A 15,969-nucleotide genomic window follows, 5' to 3' on the forward strand; every position below is an offset into this window, starting at 1 on the left:
TCAAGCAATTCTGCTCCTAAGCAGTTTCCCAGCTGGCTGGTCCCTTTATTGATTTAATAACATCCCAACACTTAAATGCCTCCCATATGCAAGGTACTAATCTTGACTCTAGAGAGAGATGAAAAAATATATATCTCTGTCCTCCAGGAGCTTCCTATAAGCACCCATGATATAAGGTAAAATGTAGCAACTCAGTGGTTGGAATGCCAGGCAAAGAATCAGGAATACCTGAGTTCAAATCTAGCCTCAAAAGTTTAGTGTGACCCTGAGCAAGTTACTTAATCTTCCACTCAGTTTTCTCATCTACAAAATGAGCTGGAGAAGGAAATGGCAAAGTAGTCCAATATCTTTGCCAAGAAAACATACCTTAAAACCTGCCAGCAAAGGAATTGTAGAGACAAAATGCTCCAACAAGTATGAGGGAGTGATCACTTTTAGCTGGGAGTATGGAAGAAACCTTGAGGGAGGAAGTGGCTGCAGACCTGGGCAGAGAAATCAGATTTCAAGACATGTAAATCCCGGGCAGCTAGGTGACAGGTCTAGAAAGGGGAGGCACTGGTTTTCAAATCTGACCTCAGACTCTTCCTAGTTGTATGACCCTAAGCAAGTCGCTTAACCCCAAATGCCTAGCCCTTGCTGCTCTTCCGCCTTGGAACAGTATTGTTACTAGGACAAAAGTAAAGGTTTGAAGGGAGAAAAAAAAGATCTGTAAATTCCAGGCCTGAATTACAGCCTGCCTAAAGGCATTAGATGTAGTGGACTGAGGGATAGGGCCAGGGAGCTAACTAAATAAACACAGTCTTCACACCTCCCTCCTCCACCGGACCTGTGCCCATGAGTGGAAGGATAAACAGTCCATCACATCGCGGCGCTACCCTGCACATTGCTTGGGTGTCTCACTTCTGGCCTGGATTTGCTTGATGCCTCTGAGCCAACCCAGCTGGACAGAAGTTCGCTGGTGGCCACAAGAATTGACCTGACTCCTTCCCACACCAGCGCCTGGGCTCTCTCCTGGTTCTTTGCCCTACATAGAGCCTTGACACCCCGGGAATAGCCGGAGGCATCCTAGAAAGAACTGGTGACAAAGATTGGGAGATCAGACTCCGGTGTCCCAGCTCTGAGCTGCTCCAGTCAATGACGTTCGCCCTTGATGGGACATATCAATCCCCCTCTTGGGCATTGACGTTCCCTGCGTGTCGGAGCCTGAGAGCTTTTCTCTTGCTTCACTATAGGCGATCTTGTGTCCTGGGATTCCGGGGAGGTGGAGTCCCCGCCCCGCAGGAACAAATAAGAGGAAGCCGGGAAGACAGCGACCTGGGTCATCACCAGGTCCCTCCCGAGCCAAAGGCACCTTGGCACAGACTCGAGTCCAATGCGGGCAGCAGCGCCCTCTGGCGCCAGGCTCAGCAGAGGCCGTCCTGTTCCTCCCCACGTCCCAATCCCATTCCCAGGCCGGGTGTCCCTCAGGAAGAAAGGGCCCCAGAATGGAGTCCCGCGGAGCCACCCCAGGCCAAGAGCTGGAGGGGTGGAGTCGGAGAGGGGAGGCGGCCGTAGGGCGGGGCCGTGGCTCGGGCCAGTCTCCCTCCCCCAGGCAGGCTCCGGGAGGCGGGGGAGAAGCTGGCGATTTCGGTTCCAGAGAAACTCGCGGCCTTCGACCGCTTCCCGCCCCGGGAAATGAGCCGGGGTCGAGAGGCAGCAAACAGGAAACTGGCCTGTAACAATGAACTCGGGGGAGGGGGGGGTGTTGGGAAGAAGAAAGGATGGCCGGAGCAAGGGCTGTGAGGAACGGGGGAGCACCCCCCGCCCCGGCTCTCCTCCCGGGTACCAACCCCGCTGCCCGCCCGGGCGCTGCGAGGAGCGCGCTGCCCCACTCTCCTCGCACCTCCGGGGGCTGAGCTTCGCTGGCCGCGGGGCCGGAACGCGCCAGCTGCCCCGGCAGGTGGAAGGCTGACCCTGGCCTCTACAAGGCTCTCCCGAGCTCTTCCGGCCTCGGGCCACTGTCGGGGAGCGCTCAGGCTCCGGGCTCGATCTTCGATGGTGGGGGAGGCTGGGAAGGGGGGGGGGAGGAGAGAGGGACGGGACCGCCCCGGGAAAGCAGTTCCGGGCCCTCCTAGCCTCAAACCCATCCCCAGGACAGAAATATAGTCATAGTTCCCTGAGTGAATCACTTCCATTCCCATCACAGAACTCGTGAGGCCACGTGGGGGGAGGGAAGGTGTGGGTAAACTCTCCCTTGGGATCAGCTGCTGGGAGGAAACCCCAGAGCCGGGCTTCTCTACAGAGAAGATGGCAGGGTCACTTCGAGGGGGCCGGGAACTCCTGGGGCCCTCATTGAGCAGGATGAGGGCTCTTATGAGAGACAGCTGTGGTTTATCGGATAGAGAACTGCCTTTGGAACCAAGGAGGCCTGCGTTCAAGTCCTCCCCCTGGCCTATTTTGGCCTTGACCCAGGGCAAGTCACTAAATCTCTTAGTATTCTAGACAACCTAAGGTGATAGAGGGAATTTCTTTATCCTGAAGTATTACATACCAATGGGACTTCAAGTCCAAGTAACTTTTATAAAGTGAAATATCCATCTAGGGACATAGGTGGAAGGAAGGAACAAGTAGTGAGCAGGTGGACACAGATTTTCAATTTCCAGGAGCTTCCATGTCCTCCAAAGGCAGGGGGGGAGGGGCCTGACTTCAGTGTGCAGGGCCACCTCTTTCTTTCACAGTGCCCAGGCTGAGCCTCACTGTGGTTCCAGCAGGAGGGACCCCAGAGAATTCTAGCCCTTGGAGGGATTGATTGATCTTGAAGATTTCCCACTGAAAAGCACGGCTGGATGTCTCTTGCCAGTTTCATTAAAGAGGTTCTAGGCTCCAAGTTTTTTAAAAATCCTGAAGCATTCTCAGACCTTCCTAGCTTTGTGATCCTGGGCAAATCACTTAACCCCAATTAACCTAGCCCTTACCATTCTCCTGCATTGGAACTGATACTTGGTATAGATTCTAAGACAGAATGTAAAGGTTTTAAGAAAAGAAGGAAGGAAGGAAAATTCTGAAGAACAGAATTATTCTGGGGAATTCTAGCTTAGCTTTGATAAGATGATTCACAGGATTCTTAAAAGTAATTTGCAAGGGTAGCTAGGTAGCTCAGTGCTAGGCCTGAAGTTAAGAGGACTTGGGTTCAAATTTGACCACAGATAATTCCTAGCTGTGTGACCCTGGACAAGTCACTTAACCCCATTTGCCAAGCCCTTGCCACTCTTCTGTCTTAGAATTGCTACTAAGACTTCACAAGGTAAGGGGTTTTAAAAAAAAAATTTAAGCAATTCACAGTCTGTCTAGAGCTCAGATTTGGCTCTGATACTTTTAAACCTTGACCATTTCCTAGGTTACCTTTTCACCTTGCCCAGTTTTGGTTTTCCTTATGGATGAAGGGAAAGGCTTGGACCCCTAAGGAATTCAGACTAGGCTTCTTCCACAGGAGCTGGTTCCAATGAGTAGGAGGAAATTCAAATCCGGTAGAGATTATATAAAGACAATTTCCCTGCCCTTTGACACAGCTAGTGTCTGTCAGCTGGGTGAAAAAGGAGATTGTATAAAGGCTGCCTTGAGACGCTCAAAAAGAAGTCTATCAATGTTTGTCCCTTCCATGAGAGGGGAGGCTTTATCCTTTTTTTTTTTTTTTTTTTTTTTGGCATTATTCAAACTCTGGGCAGATACTTACAAACAGAAGCACAGAGACACACATACGTTTGTAAAGGCAGACAAAGCTCTGGGAGTCTCCCTTGACCACATGAGTGGCTGCATCTATATCTCTTGAGAGCAAAATCCCAGATGTAGGCAAGCCTGTCAGCCTCTAATTTGGGTGGCCTGGCTCGATGTAGCATTTTACATTCCCTTATTATGTGGACGTGCAGGGTTGCGGGTGTCCTACCTGTCCTCGCCCCACATGGGAGCCTCGTCATCTCTCCCCCATGTCCTGGCTACAGCTTCCCCCACCCCCCATGGCCCGGGAGCTGCTTTCCTGTTTCATTTTGGGCAGGAAGAGTGAGGTCGTGTTGTTCTTCCCATCACTGCCGGTGAAGGCTGTGGGAACAGCACTTTGGCTGCTTTCCTGTTTGATACCCTGTGTGTACAGCAGGCCAGAGGGTGTATGTCTCCAACTGTATCTTCTAGTGGGTGTGTGCATGTTTGTGTGTGCATATATTAGCATTAACCTGTGTTTATATCTTTCACTAGCAGTACCTAGGTCAGTGTGTGAATGCTAAGTGCCATGTGTGAGCGTGAGCAGGTCCTGTGTTTGATCCTGGTACTTAATTAGGAATGAGGCATCTGGTGGGTTTATTTTGCTTTGCTGGGGACACGCTCTGAGCTCAGAGCATCTGCTCAGCTTTTTGTCAATGGTTTTTTGAGGCCCTTTAAAAAAATCATTCACTCCAGTGACTGTGGACTGCTGGTAAGGACTACAGTTCTGGGGAAACCATCCTGAGTAATGAATGGCAAGATGGAACTGGGTAAGGACTGGAAACTCCCTCCCTCTCCATTTCTTCAACTGAAGAAACATCCATGCCAGTTGGGTTTGCTCTTTCTCTGAATCCCACCCCCAAATACCATACCTTGTGCTAATTGCTGCAAGCTAATATTTATAGGAGTCAGGCTGGTGGTAGACCTTGGGCTTCTACATAAGGAGCACCAGCTGCAGAGCTCTCCTCAAAGTTACCAGGTATAAGCAGCACCCTGGTGTTACCCAGAATCCCCAAGCTCCAATAATAGCACTAATAGCTAGCACTTATATAGTGCTTCAAGCATTTTTACAAATGTTAGTTCATTTGGTCCTTGCCACAACTCTGAAATTTAAGTGCTATTATTATTCCCATTTTTATGAATGAAGAAATTGAGGCACAGAGAGCTTAAGTGATTTGCCCAGGGACACAGAACTAGCGTCAAAAGCAGGATTCCACTATAAGGTTTTCGGACTCCAAGTCCAATGTTCTATGCACTGGACCACCCACCCAGTTGTCCACCAGGTCTGGAGTCCTGGGCCAAGTTGAAGGAAGAAAGGAAATGAAAGTGCCATCTTCTCCTCTCTGAAGCAGCTGGGAATGCCTGCCCTACTTTGTTTGCTTCTCTTTCAGACTTAGAAAGAGATGACCAGATGAGATTTTCTTATAGGAAGAGAAGAGGCCCACTGAGCCAGCCAGGATCAAAGCATAGAAAACACAGGTTTAGACCCGAGCTGGTGTCTGCAAAGGCCTGGATTAGAACACACACACACACACACACACACACACACACACACACACACACACACACACANCTGGATTAGAACACACACACACACACACACACACACACACACACACACACACACACAGTGTACCCCTGAAGAGCTTGGCCAACTCAAGGAGACAGAAACCATAGCTAGACGACAACTACTTGGCAGGCAGGGCTTGGCATTGTTTAAAGGGGGAAAGGGGTGGTGGGGGGTTGGGAAACATTCCAACTCATCACAAAGATAGGACCCAAGAAGTAATAAACCTCTGTACATTTCTGTTCATGATTATAAATACACATTATATACAAAATAATGTTATAAAATGTAGAAAGGTCAGTGCTTCTGATTCTTAAATTATTGAAATACTAGAACCAAAAATAAAAACTACAAAAACAAAACAACCCCATATTATTGATTTTTGAAAGTCAGCTTCAAAAGTGGTCCAAGGGGCAGGAGTGAACAGTGAGAGCAATATCAGGCCCCTGTAAGTGTCGATGGTTGTAGGTTAGGGGTTTTTTGGGAGGGTGGAGTTGGGAAGAAATAAAGGAGAGGGAAGGAAGAGAATTCAGGCAACATCACTGTCCCCATCCTCCTCAGGTTTTGCAATATTATTGGCTAAAATTTCTTCTCTCCACCCCCCCCCCACTCCCACCCCACCTCACTTGGGCCTAGCACCCCTGTATTACCTCAGTTACCCAGTGTAACTGAACTTGGCCTAATGCACATCACTCAGCCAATGAAAGAGACTGTAGCCACTGTCAAACCACAAAGACAAAGGTACCGAGAGCCTGTTTCCCAAGGAACCTAGCTCTGCCCCTTCGTCTCCTCTGTTCAGGCTGATTTCTTAGTGCCAGGGCCATTGGACCGATGAGGCAAGCTGGAATCTGATTGACTGACGCATGGGAAGGAGAGGTGGAAGTTGTGCCCTCTTCTTTTCCTTTACCCTTGACCACTAGTGGCCCCATAATTGGCATGGGGAATCAGGAACTAAGGCCTCAATAAACTGAGGCAGGAGGTTGGGGATGGTATTAAGGGAAAAACCAAAAACCAGTCAAAAAGGCCCACATGCAGTAGTTTGGAGGCGCAGGGCAGAGAGCTCTCCTCTCCCTTCAGGCCTACACCCCAGCTCAAATGGAGCACCCCTCACTCCTCTACTATTGAGGTTTTATCTCCACCCCCAGAAAACTTGCCCCTTCTCTTTCCCTCTCTCCCTTTGAAGTTATGTCCAGCTGTTGACATGGTCTTCAGGTTCCTGTGCTGGAGGCACTTCAGGAAAAACACCGATGATGCTGGCGGGGGCCAGAGATGCTTAGACTTCAGCTCCCCGTAACATGGAGCACCAAAGGTCACCACCAAGGAGGACTGAGTTCTGGCCTGAGCCCCCCCACAAACGTGGCTATTAGCTGAGCAGGCAGAGGTGATTGAGGTCTCTTCTGCTCTCCTCTCTGTCTCCCTTTCAGCCTGTGGCAGCCCCACTTGAAGGACTCCAAATAAAGGCATCCAGAAGGTAGAGAAGGATATTGCATCTCTTGGTCAATTCACAGTCTGTCCAGTTCACCCAGTCCCCTCCTCCTCCTGAGAGCAGCACGTTGCATAATAAAAAAACGTCCCCATCCAGGTCGCAATTGTAAACAATGCAGTAGGAAGGTCCAGCTGCTGGGGCCAAAGCCGGGACATCCTGGCCAGGCTCCTGCTTTATACCTAGGGGAAATAAATAATGGGTGGAAAAGAAAGAAAAGGTTAGTCTGGGTCATAAGATGATCCATTTAAAACTAGATAGGATCACTGAATCTCCATAAGCCACCACATCCAATCCTCTCCTTTTATAGATGAGGGAATCGAGTCATGGTGAGGTTGGCTGACTTGCTCAGGGTTACATAGCTACTAAGCAGGTTTTGAAGCCAGGATGAGCCTCATACCAAGGCCAGTCCCCTATTCACTACACCATTCATGCCTCCAGAGTAAGGAACCAAGCTCAGTTATTATATTGAATGGAGAAAGATTCTTATCTGGATCCCTTCCCCTCTGCCATATCCAGAAGCTTGTGACACTGGGCCTGGCATACTCTAGAACAGATCTGTGTGCTAGAAGCTGGGCCAGGGCCCTGAAGGCAGGGTATGTGATGGTGGGGTAAAGGGGTGGGGGTGGGGAAGCAGGAATGGAAAGCAGCTGGGAAGCAGAGCCTGGGAGTTGGCCTAATGCCACGACTGGCCCAACCCGGCACTCATAGAGGAGGAAGGGGCCCATCCCTGCTTCACCAGAGCTCTTGTTTCATATCCCATGTAGGGAAGGGGCCAGCAGGGACTGAACAACTACTGACTGGATGCTGCCTGTCCAAGCCAGGTCCTAACATCTGCCCCCATTCAGGAGACCTCAGGCAAATGGTAGATAACCATAGCTGGATGATAGGTAGACTGGGTTTTCATTAGAGCCCAAGAAGATAAGGAAGGAAACACGAGCACGCACACACGCACACACACAGAGGACATTCCAAACCCCCCAGCTCACCTCTGTGGCAATGACACACTCATTTCTCTCCTCTGATATCAAACACACTGACTGGTACATGGAATCCCGGGGAGAACATATTGCTGATATCCGACACTCTGGCTTTTCACTGCAGGGAACAAGAGGCAGTATGAAAAACTGAAGGGGGAAGGAGGGAGAAAGAAAGAGTACTGACTCACAAGTCAGGAGGAAGCAAGAGTCAAGATAGCACAAGAAGAGAACTGAGCAATGCCTATGATTTATTCTGTATCTGCTGAAGATCAAAGAAATCCCAATGTGGCCAAAAGAGAAATTCAAGAAGGACTGGAAGACTGCTCCAGGTACGTAGATTCACCATCCCTCCCGACCTGACCGAAGGATTCCCCTGGGCCTTTGAAAAGCCTAAAATTCCTACCAGAAGTATACGTGGTGAGGATGAGCTGCAGAAGGGAAGAGATAGGGAGTGGATCTGTGATTTCACTGGTACAGGGAACTTCTGGGTGAGGGGATTCCCTCTACCAATGTAGGTCAGAACTTTCTTTGCCACATACATAGTCCTAGAGAGTTGCCTAAACCCCTGAGGTTAAATGACTTGGCCTAAGGTCACATAACCAGAATGTGGCCATGACAAGTCTTGACCCAACGTCTTCCCAACTATTTCTATCTCCATTACATGTTGCCTAGGCAGAGGTAAAAAAGAGTAGGGATGAGGATCCTGAGAACCCTTTTCTTCCCAGGAACCAATAGCTGAAGAACCCAATGGTTAAATGCTCCTTTGCCCTGGCATTTAGCCTAAGCTGGCTTCCCTTCTTTCCTGCAGAAGCATTCCCCCAGCAGAAGCAAAAACTGGAACAAGAGCCACTGGGAGTTGGTGACGACCCCACCCCCAAACCATGGAAAGCCAAAGCTCATTTTAGCCACCATCTCCCTGTGACTAGTGCAGATCCTCACCTATGTAGCCGAAGTGGTGCCTTCTCCCCTAAGCTCTTGTCACTAGGGGGATATTTCCCCAGCGTGATCCCCCGCCCCAAAGGTCCTGGGGCAAGATTGTAGTCCATATGTTTCTGCTGCTTGCTGCAGTTGGATTTGTCTACATCACAGTCCACTTCTAGCTCCTTCTTCTGATTGGTATTCTTCAGCTGGGTGGCAGGAATAAGGTTGTCTTTCTGGAAGTCTGACAGGTTGTTCATGGCTTCCCTGCCACCAGCTTCTGGCTGCCGTAGCCTAAGCTGCCTCACAGCTACTGCTACCATCCCCAGGAGCACCAGGATGGCTGCCAGTCCCACACCCAGTGAGACGGCCACCCAGGGGAAACCTGAAGGTGGCTGCACCACCGATGCAGTAGGAGGGAACAGAAGTTCACAGTGACTGCCTGTGAAGTCATAGGGGCAATTACAGACAAAGCTGTCTGAGGAGAGACCCGTGTAGCAGGTGCCTCCATTCAGGCACGGCCCAGAGACACAGGCATTGCCCACTGTCCGAAGCTCACAGTTCCGGCCCGAGAAGCCAGGGGGGCAGACGCAGATGTAGGCATTCACCCGGTCATGGCAGGTGCCACCGTGGGCACAGGGATTTCGGGCACAATCATTGATGTTGATCTCACAGTGGGGGCCGGTGAATCCCGGGCGGCAGCGACAAGCACGAGTAGGACCCCATTCTAGACACTGGGCCCCTGGAGGGAAATGAAGGGAGACTTAGGTCAGCCCTTGCTTGAGATTTTAAGGTAGGAAAAGGTCTGTCCCTGTAGCAGAAGGGACTTCCCAAGGGCTGACTTTCACAGCCTCTCACTCTGACATTTTGATGAATTCAGCAAGTATTATATTGGCCTGAATTCAGTCCACATTCTTTCCTCTTTGAACAAGTTGAATAAAACTTAATATGTCCAACCCAAAGCCCTTTCTCCCACCACTACTTTGATTAGGTACCGACTACCGAAATAGATGGAACCCATCACTTTTACCAAGACACCCCCTCAACTGGCTGAGTTCAATTCTCCAATCCCATGCTCCTGCCCTACTTCCACCCCATTCTGTCATTAGGTTACAAAGAAAGTCTTCCACTGGTCACTGCCTTCCCATCCAAGTGCTGCCTCAGGCCTAGACAAGCGACAGAAGGCAGTCTCAGAAAGTGGGCGACTCAGAAGGGCCCAAGGTGGGCAGGAAGGGAGAAAACGGGACACACCGTTGGCACAAGGGTTGCTGGTGCACCTGTCCACCTTCTTCTCGCAGTTGGAACCGGTGAAGCTGGGGGGGCACTCGCAGGCATAGCTGGCCCCATGCTCTTGCTCCCGACAGGAGCCCCCATTGAAGCAGGGTGAGTCGGCGCAGCTCAGGATGCTGTGCTCACAATGAGGGCCGTAGTAGCTAGGTGGGCACAGGCAGTGATAGCCATCTTCCTGATCCTGGGGAAGAGGAGGCCCCAGTGGCCAGAGTCAGACACTAGCCTTGGAAGGGTAGGAGGGGAAAGGGAAGCCAGGAAGGGCCAGACTAGACCCTAAGAAGCAAGCTTTCCTAGCAGAGCCCCTAATCCCAGGACCAAAGCAGGGCCCTACTTGCCAGCTGGGGAACTAGCCTGTTCTACAAAGTAAATCTGCTACTCTCTCTTTTTTTCCCTCCCTGGGCCCATTGGGTCATGTTGGGCTCTGAGGGTAAGAACTGGAAATCAATGAGGGTCACTCACCTTGCAGCTGCCTCCATTGCGACATGGGTTGCTGTCGCACTCACTGATCTCATCTTCACAGTCTACGCCTGTGAAGCCTGGCCGGCAGGTGCATGTGTAGCCACGCTGACCGCTATTGGAGCATGTGCCTCCATTCTGGCATGGGGCATGGTGAGTACAGTAGTTCAGGTCTGCAGAAGCAATAATATTGGATCGATTCAATGGTGTAAGAACGGGGAGGGATGGGAAACAAAATGACACAGAGATCTTTCAATGCAAAGTCATTGAACTCCTCAGGAAGCTGTCTGAATCTGGCTTCTACTCCATGAATTTAATGTCTCCATGGCATATATAGATTTCCTGACTCCTGGTTTGTTGTTTTTTTTAAAGATACAGGTCAAACATCCCTCTTCCTTCAGTCGATGCCTACTGAATTTCAAGTTTTGTTGGGTTGCCAGGTGTGAGAAGGATAAGCAAGTCCAGCCAAGCAAGGACAAAGGAGAGCAGAAGGGAGATATTCAAATATGTTCATTAAGTGAGATAATATAAACAAAGTATTGTGCAAATCTTAAAGTACTCCAGAAGGGCTAGCTATTATCATCACCATCATCAAAGTACAAGGCTCCTTTTTTGGTGACCATACCCTTAGCTTTCATCTTAGATCTATCACTGTAGCATTGTGTAGCCATTCTTAGGTTACCTAAACTTATGAAGGAGCTCACCTAGGGGCTGGTTGGCTAAGCAGGAAATAATCTGGACTGAGGAAAGTAGACTTCCTCTCTCTGCCATGAACGAGTACTCATTGACTATGAGTAAAGGTATCTTGTGTACTAAAGTCCCTTAAGGGTCTCAAGGACCCTTATTGGTCTCCAGAATGACCATTAGAGACACAGTGCAGGAGAAAACAAAGTTCATTGTATAATGAGAAAAGACCGAGGACAGAAGATGGTATACTTTTTGAGACTATGAGTGTGTTTGTACACTGCCCAGTCCAAACTCACAGCTAGCCAGTTTCTGGGTCTTGGGAACAAACCCACTAGGCAGCTGTTAAGGGGAGAATTATGCAAACAGCAGAGGCAGAGTGAACAAACACCCTAGGGGGTTAATAGATAACTACCCCAGGTGGGAAAAGGAACCATGATCCCCCACTCCCCTCCCTACTCAGCCTTGCCTTGGTATTTATAAGCTTGGTTTCCCCAAAAGGCAACAATCACATGGCTTTCCACCCTCTCTAGCTACCAATACACAGGAGGACATAAAAGAGAAGTCTGGTACAGCCAACTGAAAGTATAAAAGCCCATTACACATATTCACTAGGTCGAGGAAAACTCAGGAATCTGTGCTGGAGAGGCCTGATGAAACCCAAGCAGCAAGATACGTTTGGCCTATCTTTTTTTAATTTTTTTTTTAAACCCTTAACTTCTGTGTATTGGCTCTTAGGTGAAAGAGTGGTAAGAATGGGCAATGGGGGTCAAGTGACTTGCCCAGGGTCACACAGCTGGGAAGTGTCTGAGGCCGGATTTGAACCTAGGACCTCCCGTCTCTAGGCCTGACTCTCAGTCCACTGAGCTACCCAGCTGCCCCACGTTTGGCCTATCTTGAAACCACACAGGATGGTAACAACCCAGGGATGTGGTGAATGCACTGGCTATGACACACTTCTCTTCCCTGCCCCCATCTGCCACTCCTCTTTTCTTCTAAAAGACCTCCTTCTCTTCTCTTGAACCTACCTTGGTCACAGAAGAGGCCACCCCAGCCTTCATCACAGGTACACTGCCAAGGGATGCTACAGGTACCATGTCGACATCCATTATGGGGGATACACTTATCACACAGCCGGCCCTGCCAGCCTGGTCGGCAACTAGGGAATGGGAATAAAGATGCGTGAGGCACATTGAAGCAATGGTGGAACAGTCTCCATGGATTCCACCCACCGCCCCCCAGCAACTTCTTTTGAAATTACTTACAGGCATTCCCCGGGTTTGTTGCAATAACCATTCTGCTCAGTGCAGCCTGACAGACAGATGGCTGAGGAAAGAAGATAGGGCTATGTGAATATGTGTCTTGGCAACAAGTAGGCATCAAAATCCAAGCTCTCTGATGCCTGACCTTGGGGACCCCAGCAGCTAATGCAGGAAGAGCTTCAAAAGGCAAGTATTACAAGGGGTCAGGAAAGTAAGCCGAGGATCAGAGGAATAGGGTTGGGCTGTGGGTGGTGGCAGATTACTATTACTCAAGTTAGATGACTTGTCTAAGGTCTTAAGGGTGGTCAAAGCTAGGGAGTCCCAGCCAGTCAACCCAAAGGCCTAGAAGGTTAAGATAAGTTGCCTGAGGTTGTGTTATACTGGCTGTAGGCTACAGAGCCAGGCCAAGGGGCTTTCCCAAAAGGTCTAATAGGATAGGGCTTCACCAAAATTGCCATTGAAGGAAAGACATGAGCCAGAGCCCATAATATCTCTTTTGTCTTCATGAGATCTGGAGTAGGAAGGGGATCTCCATACTTACGTTGGCCACAGTATTCTCCAGTCCATCCTGGAAGACAGGAGAGGCTGCCATCAGCCTGGCACACATAGTGGCCAAAGTGGTCATCTCTGCTTCTGCAGAGCCGAGAGCAGCTATCTCCATAGTAGTTGTCACTGCAGATGACTCGGTAGGAGTATCGGAGCCTTGTGAAGGGCCCACTCTGCTCATCCAGAGACCAGTTCTCACCCACAGCCAGTGGTCTTTTGATGGCCATCTTGCTGATAAGTGCATCTGTAGGAAGGGGCTCTGAAAGGCAAAAAAAAAAGAAGTCCCTTTTCCTCATATGTCCATGACCAGGCTGGTGGATCACAGTCCTTCCTTAGGCAGGTCAGAGTGAAGCTATGAATGAGAAACCATAGGAACCCAGGAGCCCAAACACCTCCACTGCTACTTCTTCCAAAAGATGGACAGGGCTACTGCTACCAGGGAATTCCCAATGAGCCAAATACAAACTTAAATGTTGCTGTCTTTGTGGGGAAGGGGAGGAAGGCATAAGGGGGGGGAACCCCCATGAAATCAAAGAAGCAAATAGTTTTCCATGCTTCCTGGGTAAGGCACAGCAAGCTCCCATAGGTGCCCTAGCCCTTAGCTCTGCATAGTGAGAGGCGGGGGAAAAAGTAGGGTGTTGGGCTCTTTTATCCCCTTTTCAAAGTGAGAATTGTGCTACTGAAATATCCTTTTCCTCTGTGTCAGAACAACATCCCAAAGCCATTATTCCCTTTCCAAAAGAGCGGAATTCGCAAAAGGTGTAAAATACAGGAAGGGGCCCGTCAGTGCCGCTGGCAACCACTGGCCTTTCTCACCGCCATGCTCCCCACGTTCCCACGCCAAAAATAACCCGCAGGAAACTCAATTGTGCTAGAGATTAGGGAGCGGGCGGAATCAGAGCGACCAGCTAGGGGCGCAGCTTCTTAGTCCCAGAGAAGCAGTCCAGCCGTGGCTCACACCACCTACGACCTTCTTGTTGCCCCCCACCACCACCACCACTAAAAAAACAAAAACAAAAAAACAAAAACAACTTCCACCACCACCATCACCACGTTGTTTCCCCCTCTGTCTCCAAGTTAACCCTTCGGGCCCCCAGCTACGTGCTGAGCATTATCGCCCCCCAGTGGCCTCAGAACCTGCTTCTCACCTGGTGGCAGGTTGTCCCCCGGCGCGTGCCAGGCCTCAATGATGAGCGAGAAGGTGCCCTGGGGAGATGGTAGGAAAAGGAGAGAGAGCTCAGAGTGAGCCCTGGAGAAGGGGAGGAGCAGGGCTGCCTACGGGAAAGGGGAGGGGGGGATGAGGAGAGAGAGGCAAAGGAGGGTAGGAGGGGGAGGCTGCCGCACGGCAGCCGGTTTAATTAACTTAATTGCGGGATACAATTACAGCGCCCCAGGTCAACATAACGGGTTTGCTGGAGTGCGCGAGCGGGCGGAGAGAGGCGGCCTCTTCTCCTAGCTTCACGCGCTAACGCATTTCTTTCCTCCTCCCCACTCCCTTGGAGAGTTCAAGGATTTAAAAATCTAGGACCAGAAAGGGGGAGGGGGGCGCCTCCTCCAAGGCTTTCCAAGACTGGGGACGAGCGCTCACCGGCCAGGTAAAGTTAAACGGCAACTGTAACGGGTTTCCGCCACCTCCACGGCTCTCCTCTCCGACGGCGAAAGAGTTGGTGCCCAGCACCGGCGTGGAGACGCTGCCAAAGGTGCAGGGTCCAGGCGACAAAACTGCCTGGAAGTGCTTGAGGCAGATGCGGAAGAAGGTCCGGCAGTGGGGCTCACAGGGCCGGCCGCTGGCCAGCACGCCTCGCTCGTTGGCAAATTCCCGAAGCTGGAGCTGAAAGACTCCCGAGCCGGCTGCCCGGTGCTACAGAGGGACGGGACGGGACGGGAAGGGAAGGGAAGGGAAGGGAGAAGGAGAGGAGAAAAGAGAGGCACGGTCAGTCAGCGGCTCAGGGGCCAGGACGGGAAGAGAGGGGTCGGTTCCTAGGAGACTTTACCTGCTGCCAAAACGCCGCCAGCAACAGCAACGCCCAGTGGGAGAGCTTCCCGGAGGCGGCCGCCATCCCGCGGGGCTCCGCTCTCCTGCTTGCCTGCCTGCGGGCAGCGGGTTGCTATCTGTCGGGGCTCCTCTGCTCAGGGGTGCGCCCTTTCTGGTTCTTCTGGCTCCTTCACTTATAATCTAAGCTTCAGCGACGGCGGGGTTGAGGGGGGTCAGGTAATCCAGGTGCGGGCGGACAAGAAAACGTTCTCCTTGCGGGGGTGTAATCCTGGGGAGGGCGGGCGCCCGGTATTAACTCCTCGGAGTCAGTCGGAGGAGGAAAGGCAGCGCCTACTCCAGCTGCTCCCTAGTCTGTGCGCAGCGTTGGGACTGGAACCTGCGCGCCCCAGAGCCCTCCTTATATATACTTGGCGCTTATCCTCGCTGGCCTGTCACTCAGACTCAGTTGGTCACTCTCCCCTCCCCTCTCGGCCTCTCTTCGCAGCAGAGCCCAGCGCCTCCGGGAGCGAGCCCCCGCCCCCGCCGCCACTGCCTCCGTCGCCCCCGCCCTCCTGCGCCCCCACCCCAAGCCCAGGTTGCCTGGCAGTCGAGGAGCTGTAGGTCTGGGGACTCGAGATTTCCAATTTTATCTTTTGCTGGGGAAGAGAGAGAAATAAAGTGGGTTGGGGAGGGGGGAGGATGAAGAGGGAGAAAAGAGAGGAAAGGGGAGTTCCCGGATGACCACGGGGCCAAGAGACTGGGGAGTCCCCGTGGGCGGTGCGTCCCTGCCCAGCCCTGGGTCACCTGCATCCCTTACACAGGTAGAAAGTACAAACTTCGGGAAAGCGAAACCAGTGACTTAGCTGGGTAGACCTCAACCCCCACCTCCTTTCCAGAGGTTTGGAGTGGAACCTTAGAAACTGGGTTGGGGGAGGAAGAGGCTTGCAGCTTTCCCTATCTCCATATGTGACAAGAACCTCAGGCGAGTTAACCTTTAGATTACTAATCCTGCTTCGGAGCTGGGGGTGGGGGGTGGGGAGAGATGTTCTGCGCGTGCCCCCTACCCCCTGCCTGCC

At 51.3% G+C, this 15,969-nt stretch overlaps 1 protein-coding gene across 1 annotated transcript; it reads right to left on the minus strand.

Annotated features, from left to right (window-relative positions):
- Nucleotides 1-5,424: 5,424 nt before the first annotated feature.
- Nucleotides 5,425-15,264, minus strand: DLL4 (delta like canonical Notch ligand 4). Its single transcript, XM_044665121.1, has 11 exons — nt 14,913-15,264; nt 14,507-14,779; nt 14,067-14,124; nt 12,914-13,177; nt 12,376-12,436; nt 12,139-12,269; nt 10,430-10,599; nt 9,932-10,151; nt 8,702-9,422; nt 7,772-7,880; nt 5,425-6,964 (listed from the first exon to the last, which is right to left on the minus strand). The coding sequence occupies exons 1-11, from the start codon at nt 14,976-14,978 to the stop codon at nt 6,959-6,961; spliced, it is 2,079 nt and encodes a 692-aa protein (XP_044521056.1). The 5' UTR covers nt 14,979-15,264; the 3' UTR covers nt 5,425-6,958.
- Between the last annotated feature and the right edge of the window lie 705 nt (nt 15,265-15,969).

This window comes from Gracilinanus agilis, chromosome 2 (assembly GCF_016433145.1).
Source record: "Gracilinanus agilis isolate LMUSP501 chromosome 2, AgileGrace, whole genome shotgun sequence".
NCBI classification, from domain to species: Eukaryota; Metazoa; Chordata; class Mammalia; order Didelphimorphia; family Didelphidae; genus Gracilinanus; species Gracilinanus agilis.